The 19,526-nt window shown below is 37.8% G+C and overlaps 1 protein-coding gene across 1 annotated transcript in view; it reads right to left on the bottom strand.

Moving 5' to 3' along the window:
- Window positions 1-14,130, bottom strand: part of LOC127663491 (uncharacterized) — a 49,622-nt gene extending 35,492 nt beyond the window's left edge. The window contains exons 1-2 of the mRNA XM_052155090.1: window positions 13,442-14,130; window positions 13,212-13,345 (exon numbers count right to left, since the gene is read on the bottom strand). Coding sequence (XP_052011050.1) covers window positions 13,212-13,345; window positions 13,442-14,130 — 823 coding nt within the window. The remainder of the gene's footprint in view (window positions 1-13,211; window positions 13,346-13,441) is intronic.
- Between the last annotated feature and the right edge of the window lie 5,396 nt (window positions 14,131-19,526).

Raw genomic sequence — 19,526 nt, 5'->3', positions numbered from 1 at the left:
ATAGTTTGTAAATCCTATTTCATACCTCTGATACTTGATATTGCACATTAACTAGTACCAAAAATTATACTTTCATTCCATCACAGTGCTTAACTGTTATTCTATTGTTACATATAGCTTGTAAATCCTTGTGCCACAGGTCAGCATTGCAGTTATAATGGTATATTCTACTCCAGAGCTTTACTCTAAATTATTACCACTTAACCTATTGTTAGAAATGACTTGTAAATATGATGTTATACCTCAATTTATTTGGTATCCTGCACTTTCTTTGGTACCAAATATCCTCATTGCTTGTGTTTACTGGTAATTCTTTTCATCCCAGAGCTGACCTCTTTATATTATTAACAATTATTGTAAGTGTTACAATAGTGTTTTTTAAAAAAAAGAAATTGGAAACCTGCATGTTCTTTTGTGTGTGTGTGTATATATAATGTTTGTATTTTTCTGTTATTTATATTTCAGTGATCTGACATCTTGTTTCAATGACAGTTACTGTACTTTGAAATGTGGAATTAAAACGCCAAATGGAAATTTGTCTGGTTTGATCAATCATTATTCTTGATAAACTGCATGCTATAAATATATATATATATATATATATATATATATATATATATATATATATATATATATATATATATATATATATACATATATACACACACAATAAGCGGCGGCAGATCGCTCGAAAAAAGCGTTTGCCTCCGACGGTCCACCTTCGATATAACGGCGGCGGAGCGGCGGCTGGCCGTCCGCGTATCGAAGGCGGTAGGAAGGCGGCTGCCGCTTTTAAAAAGCGGCTGCCGCCGGCGGACCGCCGTCAAACGTGTTTGCGATATCGCCATTCTGCCGCTTCTACTGCCGCCGGCGCACCGCCAGCGGACCGCCGACTTATTGCTATCTGGGATAGTGGAAACTTATTCCATGATTCCTAATAATATCTCCCAGGGGAAGCATGTATAAGGAGAAAAGCAGATGTCCTAAAACTGATCCCTGCAGCACTCTATCCTTTTTTTTGATTTGACAATTCCTCATTTACACATACAAAGTGGTAGCGGTCTGATAAAAAGGACCTAAACCATGCTACTGCAAGTCCACTAATGCCAACATAATTCTCCAACCTATTCAAGAAAATGTTGTGATCTATCGTGTCGAAGGCAGCACTAAGATCTAAAAGCAATAGAAGAGAAATGCAGCCCCGATCAGATGATAAGGGCAAGTAATTTGTAACTCTGATAAGTGCAGTCTCTGTACCTGAATCCTGATAGCAATTGTTCATATATTCCATTTCTCTTTAGAAATGAACATAGTTGGGAGGAAAATACCTTTTCTAGTATTTTCAACATAAATGGCAGATTTTAAATCAGTCTGTAATTAGCCAGTTCTCCGGGATCAAGCTGTGGCTTCTTAATAGGCGGTTTGATAACTGCCATTTTAAAGATTCTGTCCTAAGGATAGTGAGGAGTTAATAATATTAAGAAGAGGTCTCTGAGATTACTGGGAAAACCTCTTTTAAGAGCTTAGTTGATAATGGATCTAACATTCATGTTGTGGCTTCTGATTTTTTGTTTTGAAGTTTTGTTTTCTCTTCATGACCTATGACAGCGAAGGATTGAAGTTGCTTGTGTGAAAGCTTATGAGACACTGTTTTCTGAGGTGCTATGATATTTGATTGCCTAGTTCCAATTTTATTTCTGATTATTTCAATTTTATCAGTAAATTAAATTCATGAAGTCATTACTATTGTGCTGCAACACAATATCTGGTCAGTCAATGCTTTATTCCTAACCAATTTAGCCACAGTACTGAATAAACACCTAGGACTGTTGTGGTTATTTTCTATGAGTTTGCTCAAATATGTTGAACTGGCAGCTTTTAGTGCCTGTCTCTATCTACAGACACTATCCTTCCATGCACAGCAAAATACCTCTAATTTTGTATTCTTCCACTTGCACTCCATTTTCCGAGCTGCTCTCTTGAGAGCATGAGTGTGCGGTACCATGGTGTGCGGCTTTTTTCTTTAATCGAAGGGGGGCGACACTATCAAGAGTGCTAGAGAAGACTGTATTTATACTTTCTGTTATTACATTTAAGTTCTTCTGGACTTTTTGGCTTACTGAGCATGTGAGACAATTATGGAAGATTATTAATGAAGCTATCTTTAGTGGTTGAAAGAATAGTTCTACCTGAACTATAGCATGGTGTAGATTGAGTGACATTAGCTGATCGTAACAAACAATATATGAGGTATTGATCTGAATGTCATCGCTCTGCGGTAGAATTTCTATAGTATCAACATCAACTCAATATGACATAATTAAAAAAAAAGTGTATGATTATGGCAATGTGTTGGTCCTGTCACATTTTGACTCAAAGAGAGTTGAGAATATCGATAAATGCTAATCCAATGTGACATTTTAATTATCTATGTAAATGTTGACAACACCAACAATTAAAGCTCTATCTACTTTAACTACTAGAGCTGATATAAAATTTGCAAATTTACAAAGAAAACCAGAGTAAGGCCAGGGTGATCTATATACTGTAACAAAGCAACAGAGATTTTGTATTTATATCTGACGGTGTCATATTAAGCATTATTATTTCAAAAGACTTAAACTTATATCCTGTCCTCTGAGTAACACCAAATATTTCACTGTAAATTGTAGCAACACCTCCTCCTCGACCCTTCTGACGAGGCTCATGTTTATAAGAATAACCTGGGGGAGTAGATTAATTTAAAGTAATATATTCATTCAGTTTAAGCCAGTTTCAGACAAACAGAGGGCATCCAAACTATGATCGGTAATAATTTAATTTACAATTAGTGCTTTGTTTGAAAGAGATTTAATGTTTAGTAGCCCTACCTTTTATATGATGTTTATCAAGATGTTTTTCAAGTTTGATCTATTTCCACGCTCCTTACATTAGAATCACCAATTATTAGCACTCTTTCAATATGATCCTCAGTGGGTGCATCACTGAGTGGAGAGAATCGATTAGAAACCCTAACAGGAACGGGAGAGTGGTGTTGCGTTGCTGAGCAAGTATGCTGCCGAGATGTCACCCAAACGCCCTGCTGCACTGGCTCTTCAGCCGGAACCAAAGTGTGCGTGTTGCTCACTGTACTACCAGCATCCAAAACAGTATCTACCAGCTTCTCTTACTCACTGACCTCCACTAGTGTTTGGATGCGTGTCTCTAACTCATTCATCTTCTCCGTCATCTTGACTATTTCCTTACATTTATCACATGTAAACCCCTCACTGCTGATGAAAGAAGCTATAGTAAACATGTGGCATTCAATGCAGGAAGCAATAACATGAGTGGATATCATGACTTACCTAAATTTTTTTGTTGTTGTTATTGTTGTGGTTGTTCTGGAGAGGCGAGAGTTTGAGATCGATGTGGTTCAGTACTTTCAAGTGTGCACGGTAAAATACACACAGACGAAACAGTAGAAAAGACAAAGCACACAGTAAAATGGCAAAGGATAAAACGATGAACGAATAAGAATAAAAGCTAAGCAGACTCGTAAGCCACAAACACTCGTGCAGCGTGCCGAAACAGCCAGAACAGGAAGTGTATGACTTACTTTCTTATGCAGATTTTTTTTTTACATTTCAGCTTTGTAGGTCCATATAATGCAAGAAAATAGTGACCAGAACTCTGAAGCTTCAAAAAGTACATATAACCATCATAAAAATAATCCATACGACTCCAGAGGATAAATTAATGTCTTCTGAAGCAAAATGCTACAACTGACAGGCAATTTACAAAACAAAAAAGGGAAGTGCAGTATTTTTTATGCCTCATTCGGCTGGTCTGGATCCATCAATTGCGGCACCATCTTGGAACGGTAAACAAGGAGAGCTGTTTGAATCGGTTTGAATGTGAGTGAGTGGAGGACATACCTCAGACCACTGTATAAACTGCTTTTGTGGGAAAACAGTAACACGGTCCATAGAAACAGCTGCTAATAAGGGATCTACATATGAATATATGAACATTTTAATATTGATTATTTCTTGCAAACACCCAGTGTTTCACTTCAAAAGACATTAATCAATCCACTGGAACCGTATGAATTATTTTTATGATGCTTATATGTACTTTTTGGAGCTTGAAAAATGTGGCACCCATACACTTGCACTGTATGGACCTACAGAGCTGAAATATTCTTCCTTTGTGTTCTGCAATAGAAAGTCATACACATCTAATACATAATGCTAATATTCTGTAAAGCTGCTTTGAAACGATGTGTGTTGTGAAAGGCGCTATACAAATAAAATTGACTTGACTTGACTTGACATCTGGAATGGCATGAGGGTGAATAAATGATGAGAGAATTAAAATGTTTGGGTGAACTATCCCTTTAATGGACATAAACCATGGTTCACAGCAAAACTCAGACAGATTCGTCATGCCAAAGAGGATGCTTACAGGGGTGGGGATAAAGTCTTGTACAATCAGGCCAGGAACACACTGAATAAGGAAATCAGATTGGCTAAAAGAAGCTACTCTGAGAAGCTGAAAAATAAGTTTTCAGCCAACAACCCTGTATCAGTGTGGAGTGGCCTAAAACAACTTACTAATTCCAGGACTCCTACCCCCAACCATGTGGTGGACCAATGACTGGCTGACGACCTGAATGTGTTCTACTGCAGATTCGAAAGGCCCAATCTCACACCCCACACACACTCTGACTTTCACTTCACACAAACATTAACACCTCCTGCAACCCCCCTCCTCCCCCCTCCTGCTACTCAACCTGCACTCAAGATCAAGATTGAAGACTATGTGTGCCGTGTCTTTCGGAAGCAAAGATCAAGGAAGGCTTCAGGCCCAGATGTCGTCTCAACAGTGTGCCTTCATTACTGTGCTAACCAACTGGCCCCAATCTTCACACAGATCACTGGAGCAAAGTCCCATGCTGCTTCAAAAGCTCAATTATTATCCCTGTCCCTAAGAAATTTAAATTCACAGGACTTAATGACTACTGACCTGTCGCCCTGACATATGTGGTCATGAAGTCATTTGAGAGACTGGTGTTGGCCCAGCTGAAGGACATCACTGGACCCTTTCTGTATCCCCTCCAATTTGCTTATCGAGCAAACAGGTCTGTGGATGATGCAGTCAACATAGGGTTAGGGCATCATGTCCTGCAACATCTGGACAGACCAGGGACATATGCAAGGATTCTTTTTGTGGATTTCAGTTCAGCTTTCAACACCATCATCCCAGCTATTTTCCTGACTAAGTTAAACCAACTCCCTGTTCCCATGTCTATCTGTCAGTGGATTACCATCTTTCTGACTAACAGGCAGCAGCTTGTAAGACAGGGAAAATTCACTTCCACCACATGTACAATGACTGCACCACCAAGGATCCCTCTGTCAAGCTCCTGAAGTTTGCAGACGACACTGTCATCGGCCTCATCAGAGATGATGATGAGTCTGTATACAGAAAGGAGGTTGAACGGCTGGCTGTCTGGTGCAGTCATAACAACCTGGAGCTGAACATGCTCAAAACGGTGGAGATGATTGTGGACTTTAGGAGGAACATTGTCCCCCCTCACCATTCTAAACAGCACTGTGGCAGCAGTGGAGTCATTCAGGTTCCTGGGCACTCCCATGTCACAGGACCTGAAGTGGAAGATCCACATTGACTCCATTGTGAAAAAGGCCCAACAGAGGTTGTACTTCCTTCGCCAGCTGAGGAAGTTCAACCTGCCGAGGCACTGCTGATACAGTTCTACTCAGTTTTTTTCTCTCAGGCTATCCATCTCATGAACAGTTAAAGTTGCCCCATTGAGCAATAATTATGTGCAATACACAGTTAAGTCTATATATATTATCCAACATATCCACTTCTGCCATTACATACATTGCACTGTACATAATATACTGTATTTTTGTTCTTTATATAACAGATATGTAATAGATTTGCACTATGTGTGTGTGTATGTGGATATGTGTGAAGGTGTGTGTCTGAGTGTATGTACGTATATGTATAATTATTTATTTGTATTCTTTTTTGTTTTTGTTTTTAATTATCTATGTCTTGCTGCTGTTTTTGTATTGTTGTACACTGGTAGCTCCTGTCACCAAGACAAATTCCTTGTATGTGTAAGCATACTTGGCAATTAAGCTGATTCTGATAATCCAGTCATTGTATATTGGGGAATTTTTATTTTTCATAATTTAAATCATCTGGAGCCTTTACTCAAGGTGCTGTGGTAAATCATACTAAACTTATTTAAGTTATAATATTCTGACTGTACCCATGAGTACACTACTATCTTCAGACAGTACTTCTAGTGAAACTGTTTCCTACTTTATAACAGATGTGGTTTTCTTTTAATCAGGCTCTATTTTAATTATTAGGTAATCTTTATTGATAACTGAAGTCAAACCTGGCCAGTTTGTTTCCTACTATCAAACATAATTAAAAGAGAACACATAACACACATGAGGAAAAAGTTTTCTAATTTGCTCATAATTCTCAAAGGTTCAGAATTTAAGTTATTTTTATTTACTACACTTCTTCCATTGTTTAACAGTACATTTCTAATAAGTCTCATAAACAACCAAATAAAATGTAGTATTCAAGTTGTTTGAACAAAGATTTGCAATTCTGCATGTGTTAGGCAGATCCTGCATGCAGGTCTCGTTTTATTATTGTTCCCCCAACTTCCCACAGCACTTCACATCCTGATGTGTTAAAGTGATCCAAGATGCTGGTCATCATTTACCAAACAATACAGATAACACCATGGATGGCTTCTCATTACTGTGGTTTGGTTAATGTAAAAATAATAGCCTTAACACTTTTAGAAACTTTACCATTATTTTATTTTACATGTACATATTCCATAATAGTCCTGTAATAGTTTACATTGATAAAACTTAGTGTCTTAATGTGTAGATTAAAGAGCCTAGCAATTTATTTTGCCACATGACAGTGTTGTCTACCTCTTGGGTTTTCAACCTGTGGGGCCCCTAAGGGGGCGCCAACACCTGTTCATTCAGAGGCATACAGTCACGTGAAACAGCTGCGAATGTGAGCTAGCAAATCTTTAGTCATCCACTAGAGGGGGCAATTTGATTAGTCCCCCATCTAATCAGGCAATCTTTACATATCCTCATTGGCTACAGCAGAGTTGGTGTGATAGAGTTTTAGAAAAAATAACTAAAAACAAAATGGACCGATAGCTTGTAAAAAAGATTAGCAGTGATAGTATCAGTAGTAACCGTAAAACGGTTTAACAGACTGACAAAAAAAAAAAAAAAGAGGAAGAGTTCCTGACTGAGCCCGTACATCAAACTGATGGCGAACCCTCCCCTTCAACAGGGCTTTCCACAGAGAGGGGATTCATTGCAAAAACCAAAGGCCTGGGTGCATCAAAATGACGAAAGTATGACAAACAGTATGATTAACAAAATACTGATTAACGTGCATCACATTAAATAATGAACCATGTCCACGGTGTGTTGTATGTTCTGAGGTGTTGCAAATGACAGTTTGAAACCTGTGAAACTGATATGACACTTACAAACCAAACACCCAATGTTAGAAGATAAACCGGTAGACTTTTTTGCCGTTAAGAATCAAGCTTAACAAATCAAAAACAAACTATGACCAGCCAAACCACTGTGGTAGTCAAAGCACTTCCTGCTTCATATGAGGTGCCATATTTAGTTGCCAAGGCCAAAAAACCTCATACAATTGCAGAGAGCCTCATTCGTCCAGCAGCAATGGCCATCTGTATGTTTGCTATGTTTGGTGATAAGTGTGCCAGTGACATTGAACAAATTCCACTATTATACAACACTATCAGCCGCCGTATTACAGAGATGGCAACCAACATAAAATGTAAATTAACAGAAAATAAAGGACGGAAATTGTTTTTCATTGCAATTAGATGAGCTGACAGACATCTCAAACTTTTCCCAATTACTTGTATTTGTCCGCTACCGCTGTGAGAGAAAACTGCTTGAGGATCTGTTATTTTGCTCAGCACTGGAACAAATAAAAAATGCACAGGGAGAGATATTTTTGAAAACTCAAATGGCAAACTGGATGAACATGGTCTTTGTTGGGACAATTGTATCGGTGTGTGCACAGACGGAGACGGAGCCATGTTAGGAAATAAAGGACTTTGTGATGTAGCTCCACATGTTCGTTTCACCCACTGTATGATTCTCAGGGAGGCCCTTGCAGCAGTGCTTCAAACAGCAACACAAATTGTCCCATAAAATCAGGACTGTTTGCCCTGTTGTGCAAAGAAATAGGGTCAGCATATGAATCCTCGGCAGTGTGCAATATTTTCATTGCATGATGGACTAAGAATTTTTCTATTTGATTGTGCATCTTCCTTTGCAAATTATTTTACTGACCAAAAGTGGCTCGCGGATCTTACATACCTGTCTGCCATTTTTGATAGACTAAATACCCTTAATTCATCTCTGCAAACCTACTAACAATGTCTGACAAAATTGTGGTTGTTTGTGAGTAAACTGGAGTGTTATGTTATAAATATCACATATATTATATATTACAAAAAAGGTCGCTATGGCATTTCTAGTAGTTATAGAATTCCGGCAGTTCTAGAGTTAAAATAACGCAAGTATCTATGTTTTACCATTTATTGTTGCAACTGAAGTACGGCACAAGGAAAGTGAAAAACTCGACATCTGTAGCTATATATATATATATATATATATATATATAGTAAAAACATTTATGAATATATACACAATATATTCACATAGATACTTGCCTTATTTTAAATATATAGACTATAGGCCTACTCTCTCTCTCTCTCTCTCTCTATATATATATATATATATATATATATATTGTATTTAGTTATAAAATAATACACTTTACAGGTATATATATATATATATCTATATATATATATTCTACACACATACATACAAATGTATTGTAGGACTACAGTGAGCCCCTGCGCCATCTGCTGGGAGAAAAGATAATTGCAGACTTGAACGGCACAAATAAATATAGCGTGGCAGTCGATTCACAGAATTAGATACTATCCCATCCAAAAAGACATCAATGACTTGATTAGAGATCTTGGTCTCACAAAGTCCAATGCTGAGCTTTTAATGTCTAGTCTCAAGCAGTGGAACTTGTTGGATGAAAGTGTGCAAGTCGCAGATCAGAGGAAGTGTCACCAAACTTTTTCCAGCTTCTTCACCCGTCAAGATGGGCTCTGCTTCTGCAACAATGTGACCAGTCTATTCAAAGCAATTAGAATCACCTGTAATCAGAACGAGTGGTGCCTCAAAGCCGTGCTGCTTCATAATGGTAACACGTACCCATCTCTTCCCCTGGCTCACTCTGTGCACCTCAAAGAGGATTAAAACAGCATCAAGACCTTGCTAGACGCCTTGAAGTATGATGAGTACGGCTGGGAGGTCATAGGAGACTTCAAAATTGTGGCATTCCTGATGGGTCTCCAAGGCGGTTTTACTAAGCTTCCCTGCTATCTTTGCCTTTGGGACAGCAGGGACACTAAGTAGTGCCACAGTAGTGGTAGACAGTAGTGGCACTACCACAGGTGGGACTGGCCACAGCAGACCGAGTTCTCTGTGGGGAGGGACAACATCAAGTGGGAGCCACTGGTGGACCCCCGGAAGGTGCTGTTGCCACCACTGCACATCAAATTGGGCCTTATGAAACAATTTGTCAGAGCTCTAGTTAAGGAGTCGGCAGACTTCAAGTACCTTCAAGACTTCATCCCCAAGCTGTCTGAGGCAAGGGTCAAAGGTCTTCGTCGGACCACAGATAAAGAAGATCCTGGAGTGCAATTAATTCCCCAAGATGCTCACTAGTAAGGAGAAAGCAGTTTGGAACAGCTTTGTCGCAGTGGTTCAGGGCTTCCTTGTCAATCACAAGGCCGAAAACTATGTGGAGCTGGTTGAGACTCTGGTGAAGAACTACAGTACAATGGGCTGTAGTATGTCCTTCAAAGTCCATATCCTTGATGCTCATCTTGATAAATTCATGGAGAACATGAGAGTGTACTCAGAGGAGCAAGGTGAGTGCTTCCATCATGATATACTGGACTTTGAACGCCGCTACCAAGGACAGTATAATGAGAACATGATGGGAGATTACATTTGGGTGCTGATTCGTGAAAGTGATTTAAAGTATAATCGTAAATTTCGAAAAACTACTCGCTTCTAAATCTTTTGGAGTCATTTTTGTATTACTTTAGTATAAATACATTTTAATTTGGATTCATATGTTGTTTTTTCTGACTTTATGTGAATGAAAAGACACAAATTCACCCATTTACTCACTGGAAATAGGTAAATTTCAAAATATCACTGTCCTGGTCAAAAAAGCAAAGTTTGTGGTGAATAATAGCCATTTTCTATACTTTTGAGGCACAAGCACTTAGGAAATAACACTTACTACCGAGGAACAAAAATTGTGTTACATAGTGTATTTTAAGTATGTATTGTATATTATTAATACATTATTTATATTATGTAAATCAACTTCAGATAAGCGGTTGAAGATGGATGGATGGATGGATGGATGATTCATAAGGAAGAGAAAATACCTGTAGAAGTCAAAAGGAGCATCATAGAGATGGAAATGAGAAATGTAACAGCTGTTTATAAGGACGACGAAGTTTTAACGCTGAAAGAGAGAGCGAGAGAGAGAGAGAGAGACTCGGGCACTTTCTTCTTTCTGTCAGTTTGTGTCAGGTTGTAAAATAATGTCACATGTTCAAGTTTTGTTATCAGGGGGGCTCTATAGGCCTGCAGTCAGTAAAGTTGCAGGTGTTTACATGGAACAGCTCTCATTATCTAGTCCTGCTCCTCATTGAAAGTCTCAGTTAGCAGTAGGGATGCCACGCTCATATAAAGTACTTGTACTCGTAAAAAAGTTCCAATACCATCTGACGAACGAATATCAATCCGTAAACATTCAGCGCACAAAATAAATTAATGCTATCTCCTAGTGTAATTATTAAACCACAAATACTGAGATTTAATTAGATAAATATATATAGTTTGCATGTGCTGTGTTCTGTGTGCTTCAAATGTGAGAGCTTGTGAATGTGCTGTGCCGGTGTTATGATGATGCCGGCTGTTCTTACAATCTCTTTGGCTCAAACTCACGCACTCTGTTTGTAGCAGATGACCGCGAGCACTGTGCGAGCACAGCGCTTATTCGCTTCATACAAACTACATATTTATTTAATTAAATATAATTCGTTTGCAGTTTAATAATCACTTTGAGTCACATAGCGACCAGCTTTTCCGGAGGTGAAAACATCCTGGTTGCCCACTAAAGCTAAGCAGGGTTGAGCCTGGCCAGTACCTGGATGGGAGACCTCCTGGGGAAAACCAAGGTTGCTGCTGGAAGTGGTATTAGGGAGGCCAGCAGGGGGTGCTCACCCTACGGTCTGTGTGGGTCCTAATGCCCCAGTATAGTGACGGGGACACTATACTGTAAAAAAGGCACCATCCTTCGGATGAGATGTTAAACCGAGGTCCTGACTCTCTGTGGTCATTAAAAATCCCAGGACACTTCTCGTAAAGAGTAGGGGTGTAACCCCGGTGTAACCCCGGTGTAACCCCGGTGTCCTGGCCAAATACCCCCCATTGGCCGCTATCTACCATGGCATCGTATTAATCTCCATCCCTGAATTGGCTACATAACTATACTCTCTCCTCTCCACCAATAGCTGGTGTGTGGTGGGCGTTCTGGCGCACTATGGCTGCCGTCGCATCATCCAGGTGGATGCTGCACACTGGTGGTGGTTGAGGAGAGTCCCCCTAAACTATGTAAAGCGCTTTGAGCGCCTAGAAAAGCGCTATATAAATGCAAGGAATTATTATAATTATTACAAATGGAAAGGGCTTCAAAATACAAATTCAAAACAAACGGAACAAATTACAACAGAAATATATCACTACTGTATAGTTAAGTAATATTAACTGTAATAATACTTATACTAATAATAATAATAATAAATCAACAGTAATCTTATTTAAGCAATATCTCACACCCATGATACTCTGTTACGCAGCACTTTATTTGACAAAATATAACTCTAATGTTGTATTTTGGATTGTGCTGTGAGGTTCTGAATAAAAGCACCTCATTTGATCATTTATTATTTGATAAAATACATTGTTGAACAGTTTTAATTAATTTATTTAGATCATTTTTATGTTTAAATATAAATAAACTGTTGATATGGATGGTATTGGGACGTCCCTAGTTAGCAGGTAAATTTATGAGCCAACTCTTTTTAGTGAACCAAAAAGACTTATGAATCAGCTGGAGCTGACTGAAATAAAATCCAAATAAACCAAGAATTGTTACTGTGTTATGTGTGCTTAAGGCTCATGAGAGTTTCTTACTGGTCGTTCATATGACATGTAGTTTATTATACAACCGTTGTTTTGTGTAATAAGTGAATAATCTGAAAAATTATTCTAAGTGGACAATCTGGTAATTAAATATTGCATAAATAATAATAAAAAAGCAGTTCACTTTTAAATATGTTTACTGTATTGTTTATTTGTCTCTCATGTCTGTAAAATTCACTTGTAAAATGCAATAAAAATCCAGTAAGAAATCTGACTAGCTGGTAAATTTTTTCATCTACCAGCCATCTAGGCTGGTGGGTTAAAAAGTTTATTTCGGATCCTGTTGATTTGTACAGCTGTGTGGTTTTATTTACTAATTCTCAACTACTGTACATGTTAACATGAATAAATGTGTGTGGGAATTTCCTGCTTTATAAACTTGCGGTAATTATTAAAATTGTGCCCAATACACACAATCCCAAGCCATATTTCAGGCCCTATTGACTACATTCAAAAAGGACATTTTCAAAAGACAATTTATGAATACACTAAAAAACTGAAAAGTAACACTGCCTAATCAAATCTCACATGTGTTTGTTTGCAAAATCTTCAGTGAGTAATGACTTAACCTTGAGTTCATCTCTCAAAAAAAGCTATCGTATATAGCTTCGGATCACTTCTATAGTGAATATAGTGTACGAGTCTTATGAAGAATAAGTATGGCTATTCTGATAAACGTCTCCCCTTTTGTTCCACGGAAGTAAGTCCTTTGGGTTTGAAACAACATAAGGATGGGTTCAGTCCAACTTTAGTGTAAATTATTAGTTAAAAATGGCTTAATCTCACCTTGGCTCAATCCACATATTTTGGAGACCTGGGCACGGCACCACATCTCTTGCTTGGGAAACCATACTGAGACATATGCTCCAATATCTGGGATGCGATTCATCTCCACAAACGACCTACCACTTTTACTACTTCTTCAACATGTAGAGATAGGAGAGAGACATTCATACTGCATTGTCACAACACAGGAACAGTAATAAAATAATACACTCAAAAGTCTTTCTACTTACAGCAGGACTTCAGACAGTTCACAAAGATGAGTGTCCTTGTGTTGGATGAAGAACTTGTTTGGATTTACAATTTGTGTAGTAACAACTGGCATCTCCTCAAACTTGCGAATCTGAAATTCTGGGATTCTGATAGTTTCACCGTCTCCATCTTTAACATCATCAATCTGTGTGGACTCTTCACTTGAGGGACAGATGCTTTGGCTGAAGGCATTAGGAACTTTCCAGTCATCTTGAAAAAGAAACTCCTTTACTTTGTTTGGCAATGGCTCTGGTAGGGATTGATTCATGCCTGTTAAAACATCCCCAATATCCCACAGTTCACTGCTGGAGGTGATCATCCAGCGATACGCCACACAATCAGTGCTGCGGTCTTTCACCTCAAAGAAAGGTTCCGAAACGTCACAACAGATCTGGTCATTCTTAACATCCTTACTGCCTCTGGCCGAAGCGTTAATCTTATGACCCTCAATAGGTGCTGTGTTCAGTTGCTGCATTGGTGTAAATGATCCATCAGCTGTGCCTGCTCTATATTTTACATCAGGACCAGAAGACAGCAGTTGTTCCACTCTTGCATTGGTTCTCAGAAAGTGAATGAGTTGAGAGCACGTCAGCTTTTGCTGCAGAACATTCTGCTTGGAGATCATATTTTGACAGGGTTTTGCTGGAAGGCTCTGATGCATGTAGTTCATGATCACCTGAACTCCAAAAATGTCACACTGTTACTAGTCAGAAGACACAACATATGACAGTAGTGTTTCAGGAATTACTTAGATAAATGTATACATTTCATTTGTTGAAGATGCTGCTCCTATCATTTGAGCAGGTGCCGGGTGACTGAAGTCTGGTGTTGTCTGCGTATCACTCAAATTGCCGTGATCCACCAATAATCTCTCGTGCAAATGATGCACTCTTGTCTATCCTACTACTGTACACTGGACCATGTGCACATGCATCGACCAGGCTTCTGTCGATATGCGTGCTCCGGGAACAGGATAGCGCAGAGCGGATAACATGCACGGTTAAACTGGGCTTCCCTCGATATGATGACGCACAACAAACCTCATGCGAACCATTTGAATTCTACATGATAATTTTCTATTTTAAAGCGCTATGGAGCAATTCAACCATTTGAAACGGCTACACCACTGACATTCTGATGAGGGAAAGAGAAAACACCTGCATCAATAACAAGACTTTTCACTTGTGATCGACCAATATGGGTTTTTTAATAGCCGATGCCGATATCCAGAGAGCAGGGTGGCCGATAGGCTGATCCAATGCCAATATATCACACAATTTAATATTGTAAATAACAAACATAAATTTGCTAAAAAAAAAAATTCTCTTATTTAGCACTATATTTACTTATATTTATAAACCTAAAGAAAAATTTTTAATTAAAAAGTATTTACATTTCTTCCATATTTTAAATTGTAGATAGCGGTTTCTTCAGATTTCTATTTAGTCATCACATTTTTGAAATGTATTTGCACCTGAAGAAATTGTAGAAAGAAGGAAATAACAGTACACACAGTAGTCCAGCAACCATGGATGGTATGTCCACATTAGCAATCATATTTTCTAAAAAAAAAAACTGAATCAAACCAACATACATAGTGAATAAGACATTTACTTATAGCACACGTGAAGCACTATTACCTTGGGCTGCATCCGGAAATGTAGACTTGCTACCTTACTGCATAATCAGTAAATGGCTTAAATTGACATCTGTTTTGAATGAATGGAACTCTTTAAGGAAACTGGTCTCTGAACAGTGTGAAAAGCACCTTATTTTCATCCTCCAGAGGATTCTGGATCTGCTGAAGTTGTGTGAGGTTGGTTTAATACATCTGTTTAAATAAGGTATCTGCATATTTGCAAATGGTATATAATAGAATTTTTATTGATATGTGCATTTTTATCATTAGACGAGACAGTTAAAAGTTATAGGGAACTGTTGAGGAGAGAGAGGGAGAACGAAACAGATGAGAACTTTAACATTATGAGCTCAAACACGTCAGATATGCGGACCATTTAAATGAGACTGCTGCACACTAGCTATTATTGTAGTAACACAATGGCACATAACAACAAAATGAACCGTGATTGGTCGTTTACATGTCTCAGTCACTTCACGTGCAAGCAGACGATTTTCGGTGCCCTCAAGGAAAAAATCAGCTCAACCGTAAAATTAATCTGACGATGCGATAATGAAAAAGTCTGAATATTGAAAGATTCATTGCCTCATTGATATATCGGTCGACCACTACTTTTCACATCAAAACACCCTTACTAACATTTAACAGATTTTTTCATTACAACTGTAATGTCTTTGTTTTTTAAGTCTTTAAATGTGTTTAGGCTATTCTTTGTTCATAACAAACAGTTTATTTTTTAAGAAATACTATCTAACTAACAACTGAGGAGCAATCCATGGTCTTAAATATCAGGGTCTGAAATTCATTTCTAAAAAAAGGGGGGGTGGGGGGGTGTTCCATGGCTCATATGGGGGGATTTATGCACTTTGGGGGGTGGGGGGGGGGGGGGGTGATAGTTTTAGTAACACTAAAACAACAGAAATTTGACAACAAACTCACCTAAATCGAGGCTATATTTCTCAATTTCTTTATAGGTCAGATGGAAGCTGGGTCAGAAATCAACTTTAGGCATGTAACGGAATTCAGTTATTCAGATATCACAGTAAATAACATGCACAGTATTGTTATTGTGGGCACTTCAAAATACCGTAAATATTTCTAGATAACCTTTTATCCAAATTGTTTAGATTTTTTGATCGCACAGTACTTTTTATTCTATCAATGAATCAAGATTTACAACGCTGTGTGTATGAGGCACAAATGACATATGCAAATTCTGATGTAAACAAACCAGCATGGACTAGAAGCATGGTTGGAGGAGGAATGCAGCCGACCCTTTATCCGCCTTCTAGTAGGGTTAATTCGGGAGTGTGGAAGTATTTTAGGTTCCACAAAAATGCAGAGGGAGTGATTGCCAGCCACCCTAGTCATGGGCTGCTCTCACTGCTACGATCAGGCAGGTGGTATAGCAGCATCAGGAAGCACACCAGCTGAATTCATGACAGCTTCTTCCCCTAAACGATCAGATACACCGTTATTTTGTGTAATATTGTACACTGTAATAATGTATATTGTGTTGTGTAAACAAGATGTGTAAATTGTGTTGTGTAAATCAAATGTTTATTGTAATTGTCATACTGCTATGTTGCTTGGAACTGCCACCCAAGATTTTCACCCAAGGGATTTGATTTGGTTCCCCTTTGTGTAAAACACGCGACAGAAATATGGCACCGAAACACGGGAACACCTCAAAAATGATCGCACATGTCCATGACAATCATTCTGTTCAATTCAGCAAGATAAAGGTAAGTTGTGACAGTTCTCCTTGTTTTTAAAAATTGTTTCGGAAAATGAAAGACCTCACTCTAAGAGACAATTTAAGCTAAGTGACAACTAAGACTAGGGCTGAGTATTCATACAGATTCCCAATTCAATTAGATTCTGATTCATAAGCTTTCAATTCGATTTCTATTCAACATTGATTCATATGGGTTTATTTTAGTTATAATGCCCCTTTTGCTTACATATAAAAATATATATCTCACAGCTAATGCATTTAATTGTAGAGGGGAGCTTTGAACTATGTACATTAGGAAAATATTAATTTTACCAATTATAAAATAAAAAAATACAAAAACAAATAAAAGGTATTCATCAAAAAGATATTATATTTAATATATCTTTTGTAACATGTTTATTGTTAAATTAATGCATAATTTATGTATTTACATTGATTTGTTGAACTGCTAAAAATCTTTAACCAAAAAAACGGCATTTCAGTAAACAGCGCCTTTAAATGAGCACATGTTAAGGAGAGAGGACTTGAATGACTTTAGAATTAAATGTTTTTTTTGTAGTTGTTTTTGATTAACAACTGACTGTAAAGAACAGAAAGGGTTTGGTTACATGGATCTTGTTTTTGGACACACATTACACAGAATAACTTGTACTCTCGCTGCTGAACGCTTCATGCCTAAACTACACAATTACCGGTGAGTGAAATGTAGTCATTTACCAGAAAAACTCGCATAGCGCAAGATTTGGTTGCAAATGCAAGTGATTTCCTCTCATTGTATTAGAGGGCTGAGCATTGAGTGAAAGATCGATCTTGATATTTAAGAATCACTATAAAAATAGTACAAATGAAGATCACGGATAATTGGAAAATCACTATTACAACAGTGCAAATGAAGATCATGGTTAATTGGAAAATCACTATCTTTACCCATGGCCAGTCTGGGGGGGAGGGGGGGGTGGTTAGTAACGGGCAGGCCAGATGGCTACCCGGCCTGAGTCAGGCGATGGGGGGTGTGTGGTCGAGTGCTGTTTTGTGAATGGAAAGCGAGACCGGGAGACGAGAGCATTTAGGAGTTACACATGTGGGTAACTAACAGCTGTTCTGTGTTGCAGTGGGAGGCGACAGAGAAATAAAAGGGAAAATGAGAGCTACAGAGGAGGAGAGTGACATGCATTGACTGTGTGTGTGTGTGTGTGTGTGTGTGTGTGTGTGTGTGTGTGTGTGTGTGTAGTGATTTATGTTGACATTTTCATTGAACACTAAATAACATTTTTATAAAACTTTAATAAAAGACGAGAAGAGGAGGAAATTTGTTGGCTCATGCTTCCTTCGTCCACAATTTTTTTACAGAGGTCTTGGCTGATACATCCACAGGTACACCTTCAATTGACTCCAATTAGCCTATCAGAAGCTAATTGCCTAAAGGCTTGACATAATTTTCTGGAATTTTCCAAGATGCTTAAAGGCACATCTGTGTAGTGGTTATAAAATATGTTTTAATGGCTTCAACTTAAGTGCATGTAAACTTCTGACTTCAACTGTATTTTTAAAGATGATTTTGTCCTATTTATTGTTAGTAAGTTTAATACTAGGCACAAGCTGAATAGTCAGTTAACAGCTAATGATTAATCATTGCAATAATCGCCCAAATAGTTGAATAATCGTCCCAATAATAGTTAGATTAGTCGATTATCAAAATAATCGTTTGTTGCAGCCCTACTTTACAAGGGCATATTCTTTCTATTCTTACCATATACAATTACCCTGTCATCCTTTTAAGTTATAATTTAAACAATTAAATCCATTTGAAAAATTGCACATTTCAATAATTACAAAATTGCATGATCTCTAAATTGCATATGTTACTGAAACAAAAAATTATTCTCATTTACATATATCCAAATATTTTGGCTGTTAAATTAACATAGCCTACAAAACGAATGCACTGACACAGAGGAGATAACAGCATTTCTCCAGATTTGGAATGATATTAAATAAATGGTCTTAAATAATGGTCTTAAATTAATAAAAACGTAATAACTTCATACCAATTGCATAAAGCAATGCAAAAATAAACATGATTAGTCTGAAATATGATTCATACACTAAAAGTGGTTAATGTAAAATTATTATTGTATCATTAATAATATTATATTTAACATCAAGGCTATTTATCCAGACATAATTTTTGCTAATATTATTACTAACTATATAGTATATATATTGTGTTCTCTAAGACCTAACTTAATAAATATATAACATCCCTCATCCCACAGTTTTGGCTACTAGCTGGTGAGGAGGTTTTTCAAACAGACAGATGTATAAGTGATTATGAGCCTGGAAGTAGGCTATAGCACATTAAGTGACAGTGTTACTCACTAGGACAGTGTATTTTGAATGAAAGGAGCGAATGGTCAAGTAATTTAGCACAGGAGCATGACACTGAACTGATGCGGAGTGTGAAAACGGAATGCTCGTCTGTGCGCATTTATGGTGCGAGCATCTGCCACTGACTAAGGAACGTATGCACAGCAGACTGCATGAAACAAATAACGTTCAGTGAAAATTCCAATGAATATTACGATGTATGTTTTTGGAACTATATCAGATGTTATTAATAAAACAACAGGTCTGAGTAAAAATGTTACCTGTCCGAAGACAAAAACAAATTAAGTACGTAAGCCTCCAT

The sequence above is a fragment of the Xyrauchen texanus genome, chromosome 23 (assembly GCF_025860055.1).
Source record: "Xyrauchen texanus isolate HMW12.3.18 chromosome 23, RBS_HiC_50CHRs, whole genome shotgun sequence".
In the NCBI taxonomy this organism is placed as follows: domain Eukaryota; kingdom Metazoa; phylum Chordata; class Actinopteri; order Cypriniformes; family Catostomidae; genus Xyrauchen; species Xyrauchen texanus.
Note: the sequence above shows the minus strand (reverse complement) of the source record. Positions and strands in the feature narration are given on the sequence as shown.